General features: G+C 41.5%; 2 protein-coding genes across 3 annotated transcripts in view; both read right to left on the bottom strand.

Annotated features, from left to right (window-relative positions):
- Nucleotides 1-7008, bottom strand: part of a2m1 (alpha-2-macroglobulin 1) — a 30423-nt gene extending 23415 nt beyond the window's left edge. For both annotated transcript variants that reach the window (XM_088939925.1, XM_088939926.1), the window contains exons 1-5: nucleotides 6878-7008; nucleotides 4509-4692; nucleotides 2069-2225; nucleotides 621-673; nucleotides 172-192 (exon numbers count right to left, since the gene is read on the bottom strand). In XM_088939925.1, the coding sequence (XP_088796051.1) occupies nucleotides 172-192; nucleotides 621-673; nucleotides 2069-2225; nucleotides 4509-4692; nucleotides 6878-6945 (483 nt within the window). In that variant the 5' untranslated portion in view covers nucleotides 6946-7008. The remainder of the gene's footprint in view (nucleotides 1-171; nucleotides 193-620; nucleotides 674-2068; nucleotides 2226-4508; nucleotides 4693-6877) is intronic.
- Nucleotides 7009-10612: 3604 nt separating this feature from the next.
- LOC148816788 (ICOS ligand-like) lies at nucleotides 10613-13903 on the bottom strand. The gene is made up of 3 exons (XM_088940156.1): nucleotides 13800-13903; nucleotides 12623-12940; nucleotides 10613-10966 (listed from the first exon to the last, which is right to left on the bottom strand). Exons 1-3 carry the CDS (start codon nucleotides 13843-13845, stop codon nucleotides 10860-10862), a joined length of 471 nt encoding a protein of 156 aa, XP_088796282.1. The 5' UTR covers nucleotides 13846-13903; the 3' UTR covers nucleotides 10613-10859.
- Between the last annotated feature and the right edge of the window lie 3352 nt (nucleotides 13904-17255).

Raw genomic sequence — 17255 nt, 5'->3', positions numbered from 1 at the left:
GCCTGAGGACATAGGTTTCTATACGGCATACAGCTGAGCTGAGCTAACCCCCGTCTCGCCGCTACGTTTAGGGTCTGTTTTCGCTCTCCTGCCATTCCAGGGTTCGTCCATTCTGACATCCGTGACAAGTGAGTGTAACAGTACCATCATGGAGGCTGCAGGCCAGCTTACCTGAAGTTCCACTGTGGGGTACTAGGAGAAAAAAAGGGAGAAAAGTATGTTAACCAGCCATCTTTTCTTGGTGTCAAAGCTTCTTCTCTGTGTGTCTCCCACTAGCAGCTATCTGTGCTGTACTCCTGTACTCCACAGGCCTTGAGCTGCTGTTTGCCTTGTCCATCACACCAGATAAGACCTCACTGTCATTGGACTCTGACTGCCTGTGTTTGTTGAACTCGGTCCCTCTTTCTTTTTTCTTCTCTTTTTCTTTTTCATTTTAGGGGATTTAAACGTGCAAGATGCTAAAGTAGGCTCTAGTGGAATGTAGGCTCTCTTTGTCTTGTTAGTTATTTAATTCATATTCATTTATTCTTCTATGGCTCCTACTGTATATACTATATGTTCTTTCCTCCTGGCATAAGTAGAAAACTTATGAATGAAAAGCTGAAACAGCTGTCTCTTACCATTGTCTCGAGAGGCACAAAAGCTGAATCCAGTGAGACAATACGGAACTTAACTGAAAAGATGAACAGAGACAATTTTCCGAGTTACTCCCTACAGCACATTTTAACACTGATGCATTAACTGTCAAAATAATGTATGGTATTTACAACAATTACAGCTTTCTTTCCTCCTCAACTTCCTTGTACTTATTTACACTTCAAAATACATATATTTAAATATATGACCAATATTATACTGTGTCTTTATTATGTCATTTTTACTGATGGTACATGAAATACAAGCACAGCAGCATTCTGCAAAAAATCTACATTTATAGTATAATTAGGGATTCAGTCAAAAGATTGGTCTTAGGATATAATGCGCAATTATACTGTATATCCTGAAAAGTGTAATTACACTGCAATTGCTGGCGTAATACTTGCATAATGCAGTTACATTACTGGTTATTATATTTTGAATGTACTATAAATACAGTACATGTACAGTACTGCAAAGTGGAAATACCACACAATTATAAGGTAATTGCAGTGTTAATACCCTGTATTTAAGGTACCTGTGCATCCTATGTTGACAGATGCAACACGCAGACCACCATTAGATAAAATAAGGCAGAAAAGCCCAAAGATCAATTAAAAAAAAATAGCAACATTAAAACTTGCTGCTATATATTCTTGTCAAGTTTGAAGCACTCAGATCCTGAATAAGAAGATTGGGTTTAAGTCTTAAAAAGCAGATTAGGTTGACCGTTTTCAGTTTATACCACAGCTATATATTTATGGTAAACACTTTGGAATGGCATTACCTGAAACAAGCCATTCATTCAAGACACCCCCAAAATATCAATGACTTTAAACAGTTTTATAGAGAGGAATGAGCCAAAATACCCCCAAACAGATGTGCAGAGCTGATCAGCTGCTCTAGGAAACGTTTGGTTGAGGTCATTGCTCTAAAGGATGTTTCACCAGTTACTAAATCTAAGTGATTTAGTAACTTAGATGTTTAACAATGTGTTGAAACAATGTGTTTAATATAGACAATTGTTTGTGTGCTATTTGTTTAATTAGATTGAGTTTATCTATTATCATGACTAAGTTGAACAGCAATCACTGCAGGAATACAGAGGATTCCAAAGAGTTCGCAAAATGTCTACTTCTCACAGCCGTAGGGCATAGTGACATCAGAGGATGCTTTAAACCTGTAGCTGTGTTTTTTATACTGTACATCAGCCTAGGGAACAAAAACAAGAAATGACAGAGAGGTGAGAAACTCCAGTCCTTCAGCTCTTTCGGATGAACAGATGTGCAGATATCAAAGTCTTTCAGAAACAAAGGTCATGGAAATGCTGTAGGCTGCAAAGCCGGAAAGATGTTTTGCCGGATAGCAATTCCGATGGGAGAAGAGGGAAAGGATGTGACGAGGAAAAGAGGCCTACGTTCGGGAGCCTTACTTGCTTGTCCTGGTTTGTAGACGGGCTTGTCAGTCTGGATGAAGGTAAGAGTCTCGCTGGGCTGGATGAGGATTTTCGTCTCTTTGTCCATTTCCACTGTTTGTCCTCTAACGGCCACACGGACTTGGACTACAGTGTTGGTGTTCACTGTGGGAACCTACGAGGAGCGGGACAGACAGTGAGAAGGAAGGGCAGGGAGAGACGCAACTGGACAGGTGGCGATTTTAAGCCCTCGACAGACACCACCCTCGACGGGGTAAGAATAAAAGATAAATGAATACGAAAACATGAAAAGGTTTTCCCCACACCATATCCAAGTCCCGGATTTTCCCAGTTCAAAACCTTTTTGCTTCCACAATACACTGGAATTAAAAAAAAATAAGTCTGGCAACAACCCTGATACAGGAATAATTCTGCTCTCACAGAAAAGGCTTTTTTTCTTTTAAAGCTGGACTAAAAAGTGAAAAGGGGGTTTCATTTATTGACTCCTTTGGGGGAAAAAAAAGGCAACACTCTTTCAATCCCCCTGCTCTTATGAAACAGTCAAACCTCAAAGACAGGCAATGCCCTCTCTTCGGTAAACAGGACATTTCGCAAACATGATGTTTATGCGGTTCTGCAAATAGAGCAAGCTGTTATCCCTGCCCACACACTAATACAGAGTATTCCTCTTTCTGCTCAGGATCGCCGATTCTCTCAAACAGGCTCTTTGTGACAAAACCACATGTTCAAATTTGTTATTCTGAGGGTGACTTGTCACTGCTAACTATTACTAATACACAGGAGCATACAGAGTGCTGGAACTAGTGTAATAGTGTACAGAGTGCTGGAACTAGTGCAGCAAACATTACGTAATGTTGGTATCTACTCCATATAAACACTGGGGCAATTCTTGTTCTGCTTCCTGCACACAGGAGCAGTAGAGCATAATATCATTTTTTCAACTTTTTTGTCGTTTATTTAGCATTGATTTTCTTACGCTGTGTCCCAGACTGTTTCTTTTACAGGCATGCCGTTCATTTACTTTTTTACATTCAGGTCTCACATTAAAGTTTTGATACTTCTAGCCGAGAACTTTATTACAGAGGAATAATTTCAACAAGCATCTGCCGGCTTTGAAAAGGGTTTCTGTTTGACAGGGCTGGGTTTGGCAAAGAGAGTTCCTTCTGAAGCATACAAACACGAATGGAGTGGCTGGAGCCCTGTCCAATCTGGGCTGTCCTGACTTGTCTTCCGAGAACTGGCTCAATAGACTGGGACCGAGTCACAGCCTGGGGCTGCAGGAAAGTCTTTAACAAGGCTGGGCCAACTGTAATGGGGCCGTGCGCTTATGTAATACAGCTTATGTAACTGCCTTCAGAGCACGCTGCCTCTACCATTCGGTCATTTTCATTGTAGCCGACAATCAAGACCAAATCATCCATTTTCTAACCGCTGCTTTCAATTCAGGGGAAGAGGGAAGCCACACTCTAACCCACACCCACCCAGGAAAGAAGAGCAGATTCAGTATATCTGCAGCAAGATAGCTGAGACAAGAGCCATTCTTATTGCTTTTTTGCTACTACTCATTCTAGCACACAAGCATGGGTTTTTTTTCTCATATTTTATTTAATTTTTTATTTTTGCAAAGACATTTCATTACTAAATATCAGGCTTGGCATTGTTTGCAATAACACAGCTGGTGATACCCACAAGCAACTGAAAGGACCTATTGTAATTGTTCTACACGTTCTAGATAGATAGATACTTTATTGATCCCGTGAGGGAAATTGCAGAACTATCTAACATGGGCATGTTCTCTCCCGGGAACGTGAATCAAGCTGGGGCATTGCGTGGTCAGTTGGGGGCGTCTCTGTACTTGTTTAAAGTAAGCGGCTGCTTTCCTACCTCTCCATTTGTTCACCACTTTCAGCTTTTTCACACCTGGAGTTCAACCCCTTCATTTCCCCGTTTTGATACTTGTTTCTCCTACAAAACCCCCGATTCTCACAAGCTGCTCTTCTACCCTAACCCAGCCCTTTGCGTCACATTCCGGCCTCCTTTCTCTTGCGCAGCTGAAATGTTGGGCTTTTTTTCCTCCTTTCTCCTTTTCAGTCGGGACTGAACCTTGTCCAGCCATGAAGAGCATGGAGAGCTCCGTCACGTCCCTGGGTTCTCAAAAGAAGTTTCATCCTCAGGGGGAAAGCAGTGAGCTTGACTGGGAGGAGCGGAGGACTGCCTGACACTGCAGTTCAGATCCCGGGTCTGATTCATAAACTAAACTAGGAAAATTCAATAGGGAAGAAGGTAGCTAAATTTGACAAGCGCTGTCCCCAGCTGTGTGGCTCCGTCCCTGTTACACCCAAAGTACGGCTAGCCAGATCTGCAGGCTGCCGAGCTTTTCCCGACAAAGGACTGGTGAAATCGAAGAAAGGCAGCGTGGCCTGCGGTGCTACTGTACCTGGAAGGGAATGCAGCGGTAGAACTCCTTCTCCTTCACTTGCTCCTGCAGCAAAGAGACATTTCTGGTCTCCGTCACCAGGGTGATGGTGAAGGAAAGCGTTTCATTGGGGTGGAAGAACTGAGCACACAGGGTCTCGGTGGAGCCCCCGGTCGTCTTGGATGTCACCGTCACCAGGTAGATGCTGCAGAGAGACAGGGGAGAAGACGGGAGCGGTCATCCCGAGGAGCAGTACTCATCCAGGCTTCAGGGAAGGGGGAGGATGATTTGTCGGACAATGCAGAAGATGGCACACTCTGATAACCCAGAAACACTCGAAAGGGAGGTGACAGCCTTCCAGAGGCTTCAACTAAAGAGGGAAAATTCTATGAACTGCTTCCAACTCACTACAGCAGATGTCGTTTCTGCAAACATGAGAAAAATTCCTAAAATATGTTGGCTTCTGAAATATCAGGAGAGAATGCATTCCTCCCATTCTCCCATGACAATCTGTTTTTTTTGCACCTTCCAAAAGATTTGCATGCAAGGTTAGTGTATCTAAATTGCACCTCTATGCATTGTGATAAACTTGCACCCCAGCCAGGGAGTAGCTCTGCCTCATGTACCCTACCAGGGTAGACAGCTTCCCGGGATGAGGGAGGCATGGACAGAAAGGCGATGTGATGGGATGTATTCCGAACCTTTTGGTTTCAGCTGTGTGCTGCAGCTCCCGAGTTGTTTGTGACCAGCATATTCCCTAACTGCTGCCTGCAAAAGATTCCCAGATTCCCAGCAAAATATTTTGCTCAGGGGGTATAATTTTCCTTCTTGGAAAGTCACCACGACTAAGAATTTTAGGGGAGAACCAGGAGTTCAAGCAGCAGAAATTTCTTCTAACATGAAGGAGTTTCAAAAGGCAAATAGCATGAGTGATGATACAAACGACTCCTTCTGACTTGTGCGGAGGTGTCAGAATGCTGTGAGGACTACAGGGCGTCACGCCCAGACATATAAATTATCACAAACAATGTGGGAGCAGAGTGGCCCTGTGGTTCAGAGTCAGAAATCTCTGAGCCGTGAAACAGACCCACCCGTTAGATTAAACCTGTTAGATTAACGGGAGCTGGTCAACAAGTCCCTGACAATTTGGCAGTCGCAGTTTGGGAGAGATGAGATCATCTGACATCATTGTTCTCCACCTCTCCCTGCTCCTTCAAGGCCCCATTTCAAACAGAACTTGATTGCATGAAAATCTTTAGTTTCCAGCAGACTGTGTTTTTAATGTATGTGACGTACTGTAGCTCATATTTAAATACCTTTAAGGTATGATTTCTGTCATAAGACCTTAAACATGTAGACATGACCACTAAACAGTCTTGATCCCAAAATACTATATGAGGTTTTTTCTTACAGTGCTCATTTACAGCTTATGGCGTACATTTCATTGGTTAAGAGTCCATAGACATCTATAATTTACCTGCTTTTGCTCCTGAGTTCTACATTAATGTACTTATTTATCAGTGGGTGTGCTGTCAACAAACCTTACGTGTAGGAGAGATGGAACAGACCATAACTTTTTTTTTCTAAAATGTGTGAGCTTTCTACACCAAAGGTAAACTATTGGACATAGCAAATTTCTATATACATGAAGGTCGCCCCAAAAGTAATACTCCAATTTTATTTTCTTTGACAACATGTTTTGAAGAAAAGTGATCAATTAGCTACTGAAAGCTAGCAACTTGGGCTAATTTGCTCCCTCACCTTTGCAAACTTTCTTAATTACCAGATTTATTGGCCAAGTTAAATTTTATAGCACTGGAAATTTCCTTCTCTTCCTGAGAAAATTATTATTTTTGAAAGATGGAGGGCATGACCTTCTGGGCAAAACTGATAACATTGTGAAATACAGTAAGAAGCCAAGAATTTTATATCTACAGTTTTATATATTTAATAACATGTAGTGCTTGTTTTCATTTTAAGGTGAGAATAGTAAGTAAATACCTTCAAGAAGTATCTGTATTTATTTTGTCTGTTCAAAAGTAAGGTTTTTACAGCTGTGTTAGCTACATATAAAATCAAAAATAAAATTAAAAATGCTTATCACTGAAACAGCAGTTATCCATATTACAACCCAATCTAGTCATTTTACATTTATAATAAAAACAATTCAACTAGAAATCTCTGTTTAGAAACTAGAGCGTTAAAGCTTTTTTGGGCTGAAGTAAAACAGGTCTGCTCGCTCTTGTTTTGCCGAACGCAACTTGGAACAACAACAACATTCCAGCAGTACTGAAAGAACTTGGACACTTCAGTCTGGTTGTCTGCCAGAATCATTTAGGGAACATCTTAGCACTGCTTCAGCAAAAGGAACGACGAGTTTCGTCACTTACGGTCTGGGAGCTGGGTCAGATACGGCAGTCTGCAGAAGCAGAGGCGCGAGGAGCAACACCCTCCACATCACGAGCTCCAGCGAGGGTCTTCGGAAGAGAGTGGAGATGCAGGATGGAGGAGCAGCCCAGGTTATGTGACTCGTCTCCTGCAAGGCACTGCTATTTACACACCAGTGCTGTCCCTCCCTCTGGACCTCCTCCGTGCGCCACAGAAACACCCCCTCCCCTACTCTCCGGCCCTCCTCCTCGGCCAGTGGAAAGGACTGACTCACAACACGCTGGGCAGCTCATTCAGGAGGCCGGCGACTTAAAAATGAGGTTCATTACACGATCAGACGTTCGTAGTTCCCTTTCTAACAGGGGGGGAAAAACAAGGGACTGAAACAAAAGTTCCTTTATGCCGAACCTTTGCCACTGAGACTTTTTCCAAAACTTTGAGGAAGTGCGCTCGCACGTCTAAGCAGGTAGCCTAGTCCAGACCTGCCATGACAAAAATCGAGACGGTCTCGGGGCTGGTCTGCAGTGAAATTCTGAACAAAGACGGGAAAGTCAATGAGGGAAATCAATACCCGGAGGAAAATGAATAGTGATTATTCATTTGTCTTCCGAGAGTCCCAGTCTCGTCTTTCCTGTTTTGTTTAAGGCTTGGAAAGCAATACTTTGTAGGCCCACTTTTCAGTTTGTTGAGTGTCTTCATTATGTTCTATGGTGTCAAAATTACACCTTTCCTACAAAGCCTTAACCATTCCAATTTTATCAGACACCTTCTTACCTCACTTTCCTAAAACAGCGATGATCTCTGAAAAGGTGCCGCCGACATGACACTGTTGTGCAGACAAGGTATTACTGTGGAGTTTTGCATATAATCAAACAGCAGACAAATAACAGTACAGGTCCAGCCTGGTAGCACAAAAGCTTTGTTCACAGGAAGGTGCATACTGTATATGCAGGTGAAACTGAACTCTCATGACAACGACACTCTGTTCTGTTCACTTCTTAAACGAATCAAAAACTTCCTTGAATAAGAATGCTCTTTTTTTTTTTGCAAAATTTCCACCGAATAATGTTAATGATGTAAAGACACTTTTGAAACGGTAAACGGACTGTATTGTCAGTCATAACAGCTGATGAACCTGACCCATCGAGTGTGCTTTCAACCAGATTTTCGAGTGAACTTGAAAAATAAATCAATTCCATCTGCCACAGCCCTCGGGACACACTGCCAGTTTGTTACGTGATGCACTGCTGCCCACATTGTCTGTCTGGGCTGCCCTGAGACCTTTGGGAAACCCTGTGCCAATATGCCACCTCAGGTGCTCGTGATCGCTCCACGATCAATTAAACTTTCTTCACCAGGTTTTCTAAACAGGGCAGTAAAGTTAATGTTGTCAGCCAAAAAAAAAACTCTCATTTGTAACATACATAATGATTGTTGTCACATCTTTATGAATTTATAGATATTTCGTTCCATTTTTTGTTCTTGCAGGAACTGGCAAATTATGTAATGTTAAAGCCAGACATTGGGCTGACTGTAGCTACTATATTATAGGCTTGGTTTATTTCTCTTTTCTTTTCCTCACTCGTTTTCAAAGTTTCCCAAGAACTTTTGTCACTTAAAAGTGACAAGAAAGCCCAGATAATTTGATCCTATTATGTGGCCAGTTGTTTAAAACCTGACAAGTCCAGCGTTCAGATGTTTCGGTGCCCTCGAGCCCAGGAGTCAGTGTGGAGCCTGCGCTATCTCTGTATCTGCCTGCACCTGATAAACCAGTCTTTCACAAGCTAATCAAAATTGAAGGGTCAGTAGACAACCTTTGACCTCTCTGTACAATGAACATTTCAGCAACTTTGATTTGACGAAAGCCTATCTATCGCTCAGAGGAGCCACGCTGATCTGCTTACACCTAGCCAAAACAAAGCGATCTGAGTTGATTTTAGAGAGTCAGAAATGACCGGACAGCTTTGCTTTCATCATAGAGATTATACTCCCCTGTGTCACTGAACACTTGTAACACTTATGTTTGCATTATTTTACTTCCTACGTAAAAGATTAAGTAAATTGCTATTTCTTAATAAGAGTAAGAGTTCTCATGCCTCTGAGTTTATTGGTTTTCCTGTTGTTCCTTGACTTTTGCTGAAATCTCAGTCAATGAGTATATTACACTTTTCTGTGTGTGGGTGAGTACAAACAGAACTCAGGGTCTTGTCCAGTGCAGGAGAGACTGTTTTTAGATTAAATATTTTAACGGTCCTCATGAGTCAAACCACATACACCCAGCAGCTAATCATTTACTATAGAACCCCAAATTTAAAGAAAACTCGTGTCCTTGTTTAAGCAGCCACAGGCTTCTAGAGCCAATTTGAAGCAGTGTTTCAAAAACACATGATGGTTCTCGTGTAAAAGCTCAAAATCCTAGATGGAACAGAAAGAGTTTTACCAGAGTAGATTATGTACAGTTAAGGAAAAAAACAAACATATACTTATGCTTATATAGCCACCATAAAAAAGGAAACTAAATCTCAACCATTTTCTGAGCTTAAGAAGCTGCTTTGGCAAATACCATCAGGCTTTATGACTGACAAGCAGGAGGACAAGGTGCTGGCGTGGGCAGATTTGAGCAAGTTAAACATGTGAGGCACTAAGCAGACAGCGTAAGTGGCAGTACTGTAATCCCTGTGAGAAAAGTCATGAACAATCATTTTAACATTCACTCCCAAACTGGTCAGAGCTCTCTGGGCCTGACAAGAAGCCTGATGCTGTATTTATTCCAACAGAGATTCAATCTACTCCTGTTCCTGAGCGCCTGAAATGTCAGCTCAAGCAGCAGAGGTGGGATTTAGCACAGGAAGTTTAAAAATCCCGAGTCCAACCACTTACAGGAATGAAACAGAAAAACAGGATGTTATTTTTCCACCTATTGCATCACCATTGGGCAACTGTGTCATTTTTGAGAGAATGTAATACACAGGAGCCTACTGAAAGAAAATAACATCGCCAATGGCAGGACAGTGTTCATTTGATTCTTTTCTGTTTTTCTTCTTTTTATATACAGTGCATATTTTCGACACACGGGAAGGAGGCAGGATAAGATAAATTCTAGTTTATTTATATTATTGACATACTGTATATAAGGAACAAGTAATAGGTTTATTCCATGCTGAAAAAGAGAAGAAAGAAAACACAACGTTTCGGCCGTGGAGCCTTCGTCAGGTGTGAGGTCACACCTGAAGAAGTCACACCTGAAGAAGGCTCCATGGCCGAAACGTTGTGTTTTCTTTCTTCTCTTTTCAACCTGGAATAAACCTATTACTTGTTCCTTTGCAGCCTACACATGCTGACGCAGCTCCCCACCCGAACTACTGTATATAAGTACGTTGCTGCCAAAAACATGAGACAACAGTTTTATATAACAGACATTATTTTGATTCAAATATCAATTAACCAAAAGGGCCTGGCTCAAATGTGTAATAGACGTTTTCATTACATGTTAGTAGCATCTCTGTAATGATCATTAGATGTAAATACCCTCAAATGTAATTTTTCAAAGCTGCGTGAAAGAGAGGAAACTCAAGATCTGAAATGACCTGAACTGGAATGCGCATGTGTGTTAAATTGCTGCAGCTCACAAATGCTGGACAGCAAGTTCCAATCTCCCTTTTTCTCCGTGTAAGAAGATGCCTGGGGAAAATGCCATCGGCCTGTATCTTACAACATCAGAGAGTGTTGGTGGCATTTTATCAAATCTTCTTCTGACCAGACAGGTTTCACACAATGGTAAAAGTAGTCTGAGCATGTAAATTAATCCATTATTCTTACAGCAATCCGCCTTTCCTCCCCAGGGAGAATATCACCATTCTCTTCCTCAAGGAGAACCTGGTGAACAGGATTGTTCCAAGATGTTTGTAAGCCCTGGGCAAAGCTTGTAACGTATTAATGCTTCAGGAATGAGTTCCAAAGAGCGGGTAGTGTCCCATTTTACGTCTAGGTGAGAGTGCGGATCACCACTGGCAGCAGAAAGCACAGATATCCCAGAACTGAGGCTACAATTGCCAGTCGATGTCTCGGTTTGGCTGGCGTTTGGTTTACTGCTGCTGGAAAAACAAACAAACAAAAAAAACAGTAACTAAAACTCAATACACACTGAAAAGCGGTTCAAGAATACTACCCTTAGTAACTTGTACCTTTTCACGGACAGCTTTGAGATTTTTCAGAACCCACTATGCACACACTGAGCAGCATAGGTACTGAGAGACATGTGCAACACTAAAACCACAGCATCAGTTCTGTACTATTCTGTGCACACAGGCCAGAGCAAAAGTCATTTAACACTGACATCTCTCGGTAACAACACCAACCAGCATGTAATCCTCTACACTACTGCTCTTATGAAACTACTACATTATCTTTCATTGGCTGTACTATGCCCTAAGAAAACAGCAGATGGCAGCATTAGTTGGAGAATGGAGTTCATCTGCTGTCCCCTTGTGCAGTGATCTCCAGTGTTTTGCTTTCTGGGCCTGATGTGCACGTCAATTCATGTGCGTGTGAATTCCATCAGTGAAGCAGCAGATGCAGAAAACAATACTGAGTCACAGAGGTGGAAAGAGCTTTTAGCTGACTGCACTCTGTGCTTTTTCTTCGAGGGTCGGCTAGACACTTTGAGAGTGGACAAGCTTTTCACCTCTAAACTGAAACAAATTTGCACGACTGGTAAGCATTGTTACCTGCTGAATGCACATTGCTTCTCAATAATCACTGAGTGGGATTTAATTACAATAACTTATATTATTGTAATTATAACTACATATAACTGAACAAACTCATCACAAGAGCTAGTTCTGTCATTGGGTCCCCTTGGAGGTAGTGGCTGAGAGGAGAATGGTGTCCAAATGGATGGCCATCATGGACAACGTCTCTCTATGACATGCTTGTGAGAATGAGAATGAGAATGAAGAGCAGGTTCAGCAACAGGCTGATCCAACCACGGTGCGACAGGGAGCGCTACAGGAGGTCATTCTTGCCTTCTGCCATAAGACTCTACAGCTCATCCACTGTGTCTCTGGGCAGGGGTAACACTGACTTGTTTTTGGACTAAACATGAATTCTCTGTTCTCAGCTGGTTTTCCTGTTTACAACTGATTTTTGTGCAATATATGCTGGGAATTCGTGCAATACATCTTTTTGTGTACTGTACATTCTGGTTTGTTTTCATCTTCTGTACTGTGAGCAATTCTGTATACTCCATTTTTTTTTTTTACTTTTAACTGCACTTCTCACTGACTGTACTTACTGTGCCAGGCTGCTGTTGCACTTTAATTTCCCTCATGGGACTAATCAAGTATCTATCTACATTACTTATTCAGTCACCCTAGCTAACTCTTTGCGAGTCTCCCAATTGGTAATTGAGATAATCTTCAATGAGCAATTCCGAACAGTTTATTCTTTTGCTTTTTCTCTTAAAAAGCCAAGCAAGGTCCATCCTGTCTTAAAATGCCTATTAGATCAGGCTCCAGCCAGCAGCTCTGAGAATACTGTCAGACTGACAAGCTGCACGTCTTTCATTCTCACACAAATTCTGAAAAGCCTGCTCTGGCACATCTCCTCCCAGCTTCATGCACAGAATTCCCATCTGAATCCCGGCCCAATCCAGTTTTGAGCAGCTCAGCAACACAGTAACAGTTGATGAGCTGGAAAATGTTCCTGGGTTTCCCTTATCGCCACCGGAAAAAGGCTAAGGCCAGTACCTTTGTCTGAGACATTGCACACAGCCACAGAAGAGATGGTCTGCTGGGCTCGTTGGTTGTGGACGATACAGGAGGGATTCTTGCTAAAGCTGCGGTTGATGACCAGCTGGCTGCGAAGGGTGTAGAGACCCCAGGTCTCCTTTGTCTGGTTGGTCTGGTTTCTGCTGTGGACATCCAATCCATCCTCCAGGTCCCACAGCAGTCTCCCCTCAGGATAGCCATTCTCTGAGACACAGCTCAAAATCCATTCTTCCATCTTCTCATCTTTCTGTGAGCTGGGGGACTGCTGACAGGAGACTTGTGGCTTTGAGAACAAAGCTAGAATAGAACACAATGGGGCACATTTACTACTCTAAATTCCCATGGCATTGTTTCAATCGATTCTGTACTTCACCATATTTTAACCACTATCTCCCTTAACCCTCTTTTCCCTGCTTTAACAGTGGTTTGGTAAGTCCAATCTTATTTTCGGAACCAGTAAACAAATGAATACTCCTCAGACACCTCAGAGTTTAATGTTAGAAAATAATCTCCAAACCATTATCCTAGAATTAAGACTAATTTTTGCTAATTGGTAGGCAAGGCCACATGACTGGCACTTTAACAACAGACAACTCTCAACGTACATACAAACATACTTCTGGAGAGGGTGCACGATTCACAAAAAGCAAGGCTGAAGCCAGGTTTTTTCTGGGTTAGTTATACTATTGAAATGAGTGTGGGATAATAATTTATCCAGATTGCATTCCCCAGTACAGGTTTTAATTCTCACAACAATTAACTCCACACCACTGTCTACACATCACTGACCTTGGATGCAGGGTGCCAAGTCAGGACACGACGCTTGTAAAGTGCATGCATGCAAATCAAAAATTCAATCAGGTGCTTTGAGAAGGGAAATTAGTTGGCATTTCTGAATCATGGGTTTCGAGAATGAACTACCCAGCAAAGTTTTTGGATCTTTGTTTGGATCTTTGGTGGGTGTTGGGATCTTCCACTGAAACGTATTTGGATCAACAAGTTACAGCCATGGAGATCTGAAAGATATGTTTTTCTCCCTTTTGAATCCTTTCTTCCATTCATACATTCTTAATGCGCATACCAATACAACAAAAATCGTTTTTTTAGGTAACCGTATTTCTTTCTGGTTACAAAAAAATGTGAAATATAAGCTTACCAGCCACTTCGAGCTTTAAGGTTGAATTGTGCTTTTCAGGGTTCATAAACACGAAACATTCATACACCCCGTCATCCGAGATGCTTATGTTTTTCAGGAAGAGCGTAGCATTGCCATCGCTCAGTCCAGTTTGATTTATGAAGATCTTGTCTCTGTACTCCTCTGTTTGATGGTCTGGCATGCGTTTTCCACCATGGAAGACAAAGAGACTCTTATCTGATAGCTGAGTCCTGCCCTTCTTGGTCCAAGTGGCTGTCAAATCATTCTGGGATCGTTGAGCAAAAAGGCAAGGGAGACTGGCAGTTTGCCCAAGCAATACCACCTTGACAGCCTGGCTGGTGGTCACTGATACACACACAAAGGACAAACAAAACATAAAATGGCTTCAGTTGCTGTCTGGGATGCAATGAGCTATAGATAATTATAAAGCCAAAGTTTAAAATCAGTGAACCAGATATGGGGGTGTTGAAAGGACCATATTTTCAGATAAGATGGAGACTCTTGTCTGAGCTACATTCCTCCAAAAAGCTGTGGTGAATGACCTGCAGTCCTTAGTCACCTGATCAGTTTGTATAAGACAACAGGCCACAGATTTCTGGGGAATGTAGTTCAGGCAAGAGTCTTCATTCCGTCTGAACCTACTGACCTCTCACAGGGCAACTGGAAGCAGAGCCCTGTATCTATGTTCTGTTCTGTATGTGTACAGCTTGTGTGTAAAGAAAAGAGCAGTCCTGAGATTTGGGATTTAGTGTCACTCAGACCCAACACCCTCACTGTGAGGCAAGTGCATTTGCTTTTTGAACTAATGTGTCGCAGGCACTTGTAGAAGCTGTTTATTGCCCAGTCTTTTGTTAAAAGCTTGTATATTTCAATTTATTTCTGTTTTTTGAGGATGCGAAGACAATGCAATTTATGCTAATTAGCATACAATTGTTTACAAATTAAGTCACCCTTAAATTAAAATAGCTAACTGGTACATATATAATAATTCTGATTACTTACACGTAGACATTATTTGTGTATCACTTTTGATACTTTAAGTTACATATTAAAACAACTGCTTGATGCATTTTACAGAATTTTTAAAGAATAAAGAAATATGTATAACCCCATATATACTGTTTAAATTGTGAAAATATTTAAGGACAGATAAGAATTAATGTGCTGCAAAATGTACCCGATAAAGGGTTTTCTTGTGATTAATCTCAAATGCTGATATACCAATACAGGGGAATAAAGAACATTGAAAAATGTGATAGTTACCTGATGCAAAACAACTCAAAAGGAGAATATTTATCACCTCTAGGCTGATGAAAAATCTCATTGCCGGTTCAGATTACCATTGCCATTGTACAGTAGCATGAAAGGACCTGGAAAAATAAAAATTAAAACTACAACCATGCTACAAATTAAACAACTAAATTACAAGCCAGTAATACAAGCCTTATTCAGAGTTCAAAATCAATTGACAGAAACTAAATTCCACAAACTTTCAAGCTTCACACTTCAGAGCAAACTGAAATCGCAAATCACATGCACACCTGAACTTGAGTTCAGAACCGCAGCCTAATGACTTCAATAACCTTGTGTCAGCAAACAAAGACATTTCCTGCATTCCAGAGAAATAATGCCATTGGGTTAACTCAGGGAATTTCCACTCATTACCACTCGGTAGGAAGGTTAGAGATGAGGGAGGAGTTAATGGTGTCATGTACAGTAGCTGATTTGATTGCCAGTAAGGTATAAGTCAGGACTCTCTTCAAGATGCTTCTTGAAGGCTCTGAGTGAATCTCCCTGTGTTACACAGTTAAGCAGAGCGTTACAAAGGCCCCTCTTTAAGTCAAGAAAATAAAGGCATATTGATTTAAAACCTATTCATATCCACACTTGAAATATATCTGCACCCTCTGCTGCCTTTATTGTGTGTGAGACAATCACTCAGCTTGACACATCTTACATCTTGAACATATACAGTATGAATCATATCCTGCTCATATCAACCTCCACTCAGGGTAAAGTGAAATCAGATTTGTCTAACCTTTCTGTGCATGCCTTACTTTCTAGGAACTATCTTGGTAACTTTATTTGAACTTTGCCTAGAGAGTCAGTATTCCCAGCCTGTTTACCTGATTATATCATTCTGTTCTACTTAACAGATTAGCTGGAAACCTGGTGAATTAGTGAGCAAAGTATTAATCTGTCTTGTTTCCACACGATTTCATAGCAGGATGTTAACAGAAGCTGTAGAAACACTGTCAGGGGAATTGAAATATTATCACTTATCAAATCATATCACTGCAATATGATATGGAACACCAATTCTGACCATCTCCAATGCTGAAGAGACTGAAGACAGACCCCCACCTCTCAGTCAGGGCTCTTCTGGGCTGAAAATCTCTCTAGAAGGTCTTTTTTGTAAACTTATCTTCATTGGAAACATAAAAAAAGATATGTTATCCACAAGCCGTTAAAAGACTTCCTCCAGCAGTCACTCAAGACAGACGCAGTACTGGCAGGGCTAGCAAATTGTTAACAAAGTGTCCATCCATAGAATAACTGAATCACTGTAATAACAGGATCATGTAATTATAGAACAATAAGCCTGAATTACATTATTGTATTCGAAGCACTGCTGTTCCTGTTTATAGCGATGACCTAGATTCTGGTATAATTAGTACACCGGTCAGATGTGCAGACAATAATAAAACATGATATTCAGAAAGACCGAGATAAAGTTCAAGGCTGGGAAAACACCTGCCAGGTGACAGAATATTACATGCCGCGAGTACAAAAAGGGAAAAACAGAGTTTGAAGAGGCTGCTTATGAAACGGATATAGGCGTTTAGAACACGCTGCATAAAAAAGGCACACAAAATGTTCCGATAAAGCATAGGATTTAATTGAAGGACGTCATGTTTAAAACGAGCAATGCACAAGCAAGGGGGCAGTTGGAATATTGTGTACAGTGGCTAAAGACATTACAAAACAAAATGTACTGCTGCTCTGGAACCCATCTAGAGAAAAATAAGTAGTTGCATTGCCCATCTTAAAAGAATATTCTGATCTCTGCCAGTAACCCTATTGTCTGGGTGGTCTTAATTTGTCTGGCTTGTTTAACTATTAACGGCTTAATTAAATAGTAACTACCAAAAAGGGCTGCATAAACTGAATGCCCTACTTACTTACTGTAATTGTTTGGTTTTCACAGTAAGAAACACGAATGCCACTGCCCAGGCTGAGGTTTTCTTTTCTATGAAAACCTACCTAAACTACTGTGGGCTGGGACAGCTCATTTCTACCAGTGTTGGGCTTTGTAGATTATTTTCCGAGGAAAAATTAATGAAACAAGCACTGTTCAAGCGATCGGGGATCATGCTCAGGCAGGGGCCAGCAGTATTGTCAGACAGCTCTGCCCTGGCAAATGAGTCTTCAGGAAATATCTGTTCAGCTACTTCA

The sequence above is a fragment of the Atractosteus spatula genome, chromosome 22, assembly GCF_055471065.1.
Source record: "Atractosteus spatula isolate fAtrSpa1 chromosome 22, fAtrSpa1.hap1, whole genome shotgun sequence".
Taxonomy (NCBI): domain Eukaryota; kingdom Metazoa; phylum Chordata; class Actinopteri; order Semionotiformes; family Lepisosteidae; genus Atractosteus; species Atractosteus spatula.
The sequence above is the reverse complement of the archived record's forward strand: the minus strand, read 5'-3'. Positions and strand labels throughout refer to the sequence as shown.

Coding starts and splice junctions, on each gene's coding strand:
- LOC148816788 (XM_088940156.1), bottom strand. CDS start 13,845: ATGAACCCTGAAAAGCACAATTCAACCTTAAAGCTCGAAGTGGCTG. Junction 12,941..13,799: donor CTTAAAGCTCGAAGTGGCTG/GTAAGCTTATAT, acceptor GTTCTATTCTAG/CTTTGTTCTCAAAGCCACAA. Junction 10,967..12,622: donor GTGCAATGTCTCAGACAAAG/GTACTGGCCTTA, acceptor TTTTTCCAGCAG/CAGTAAACCAAACGCCAGCC.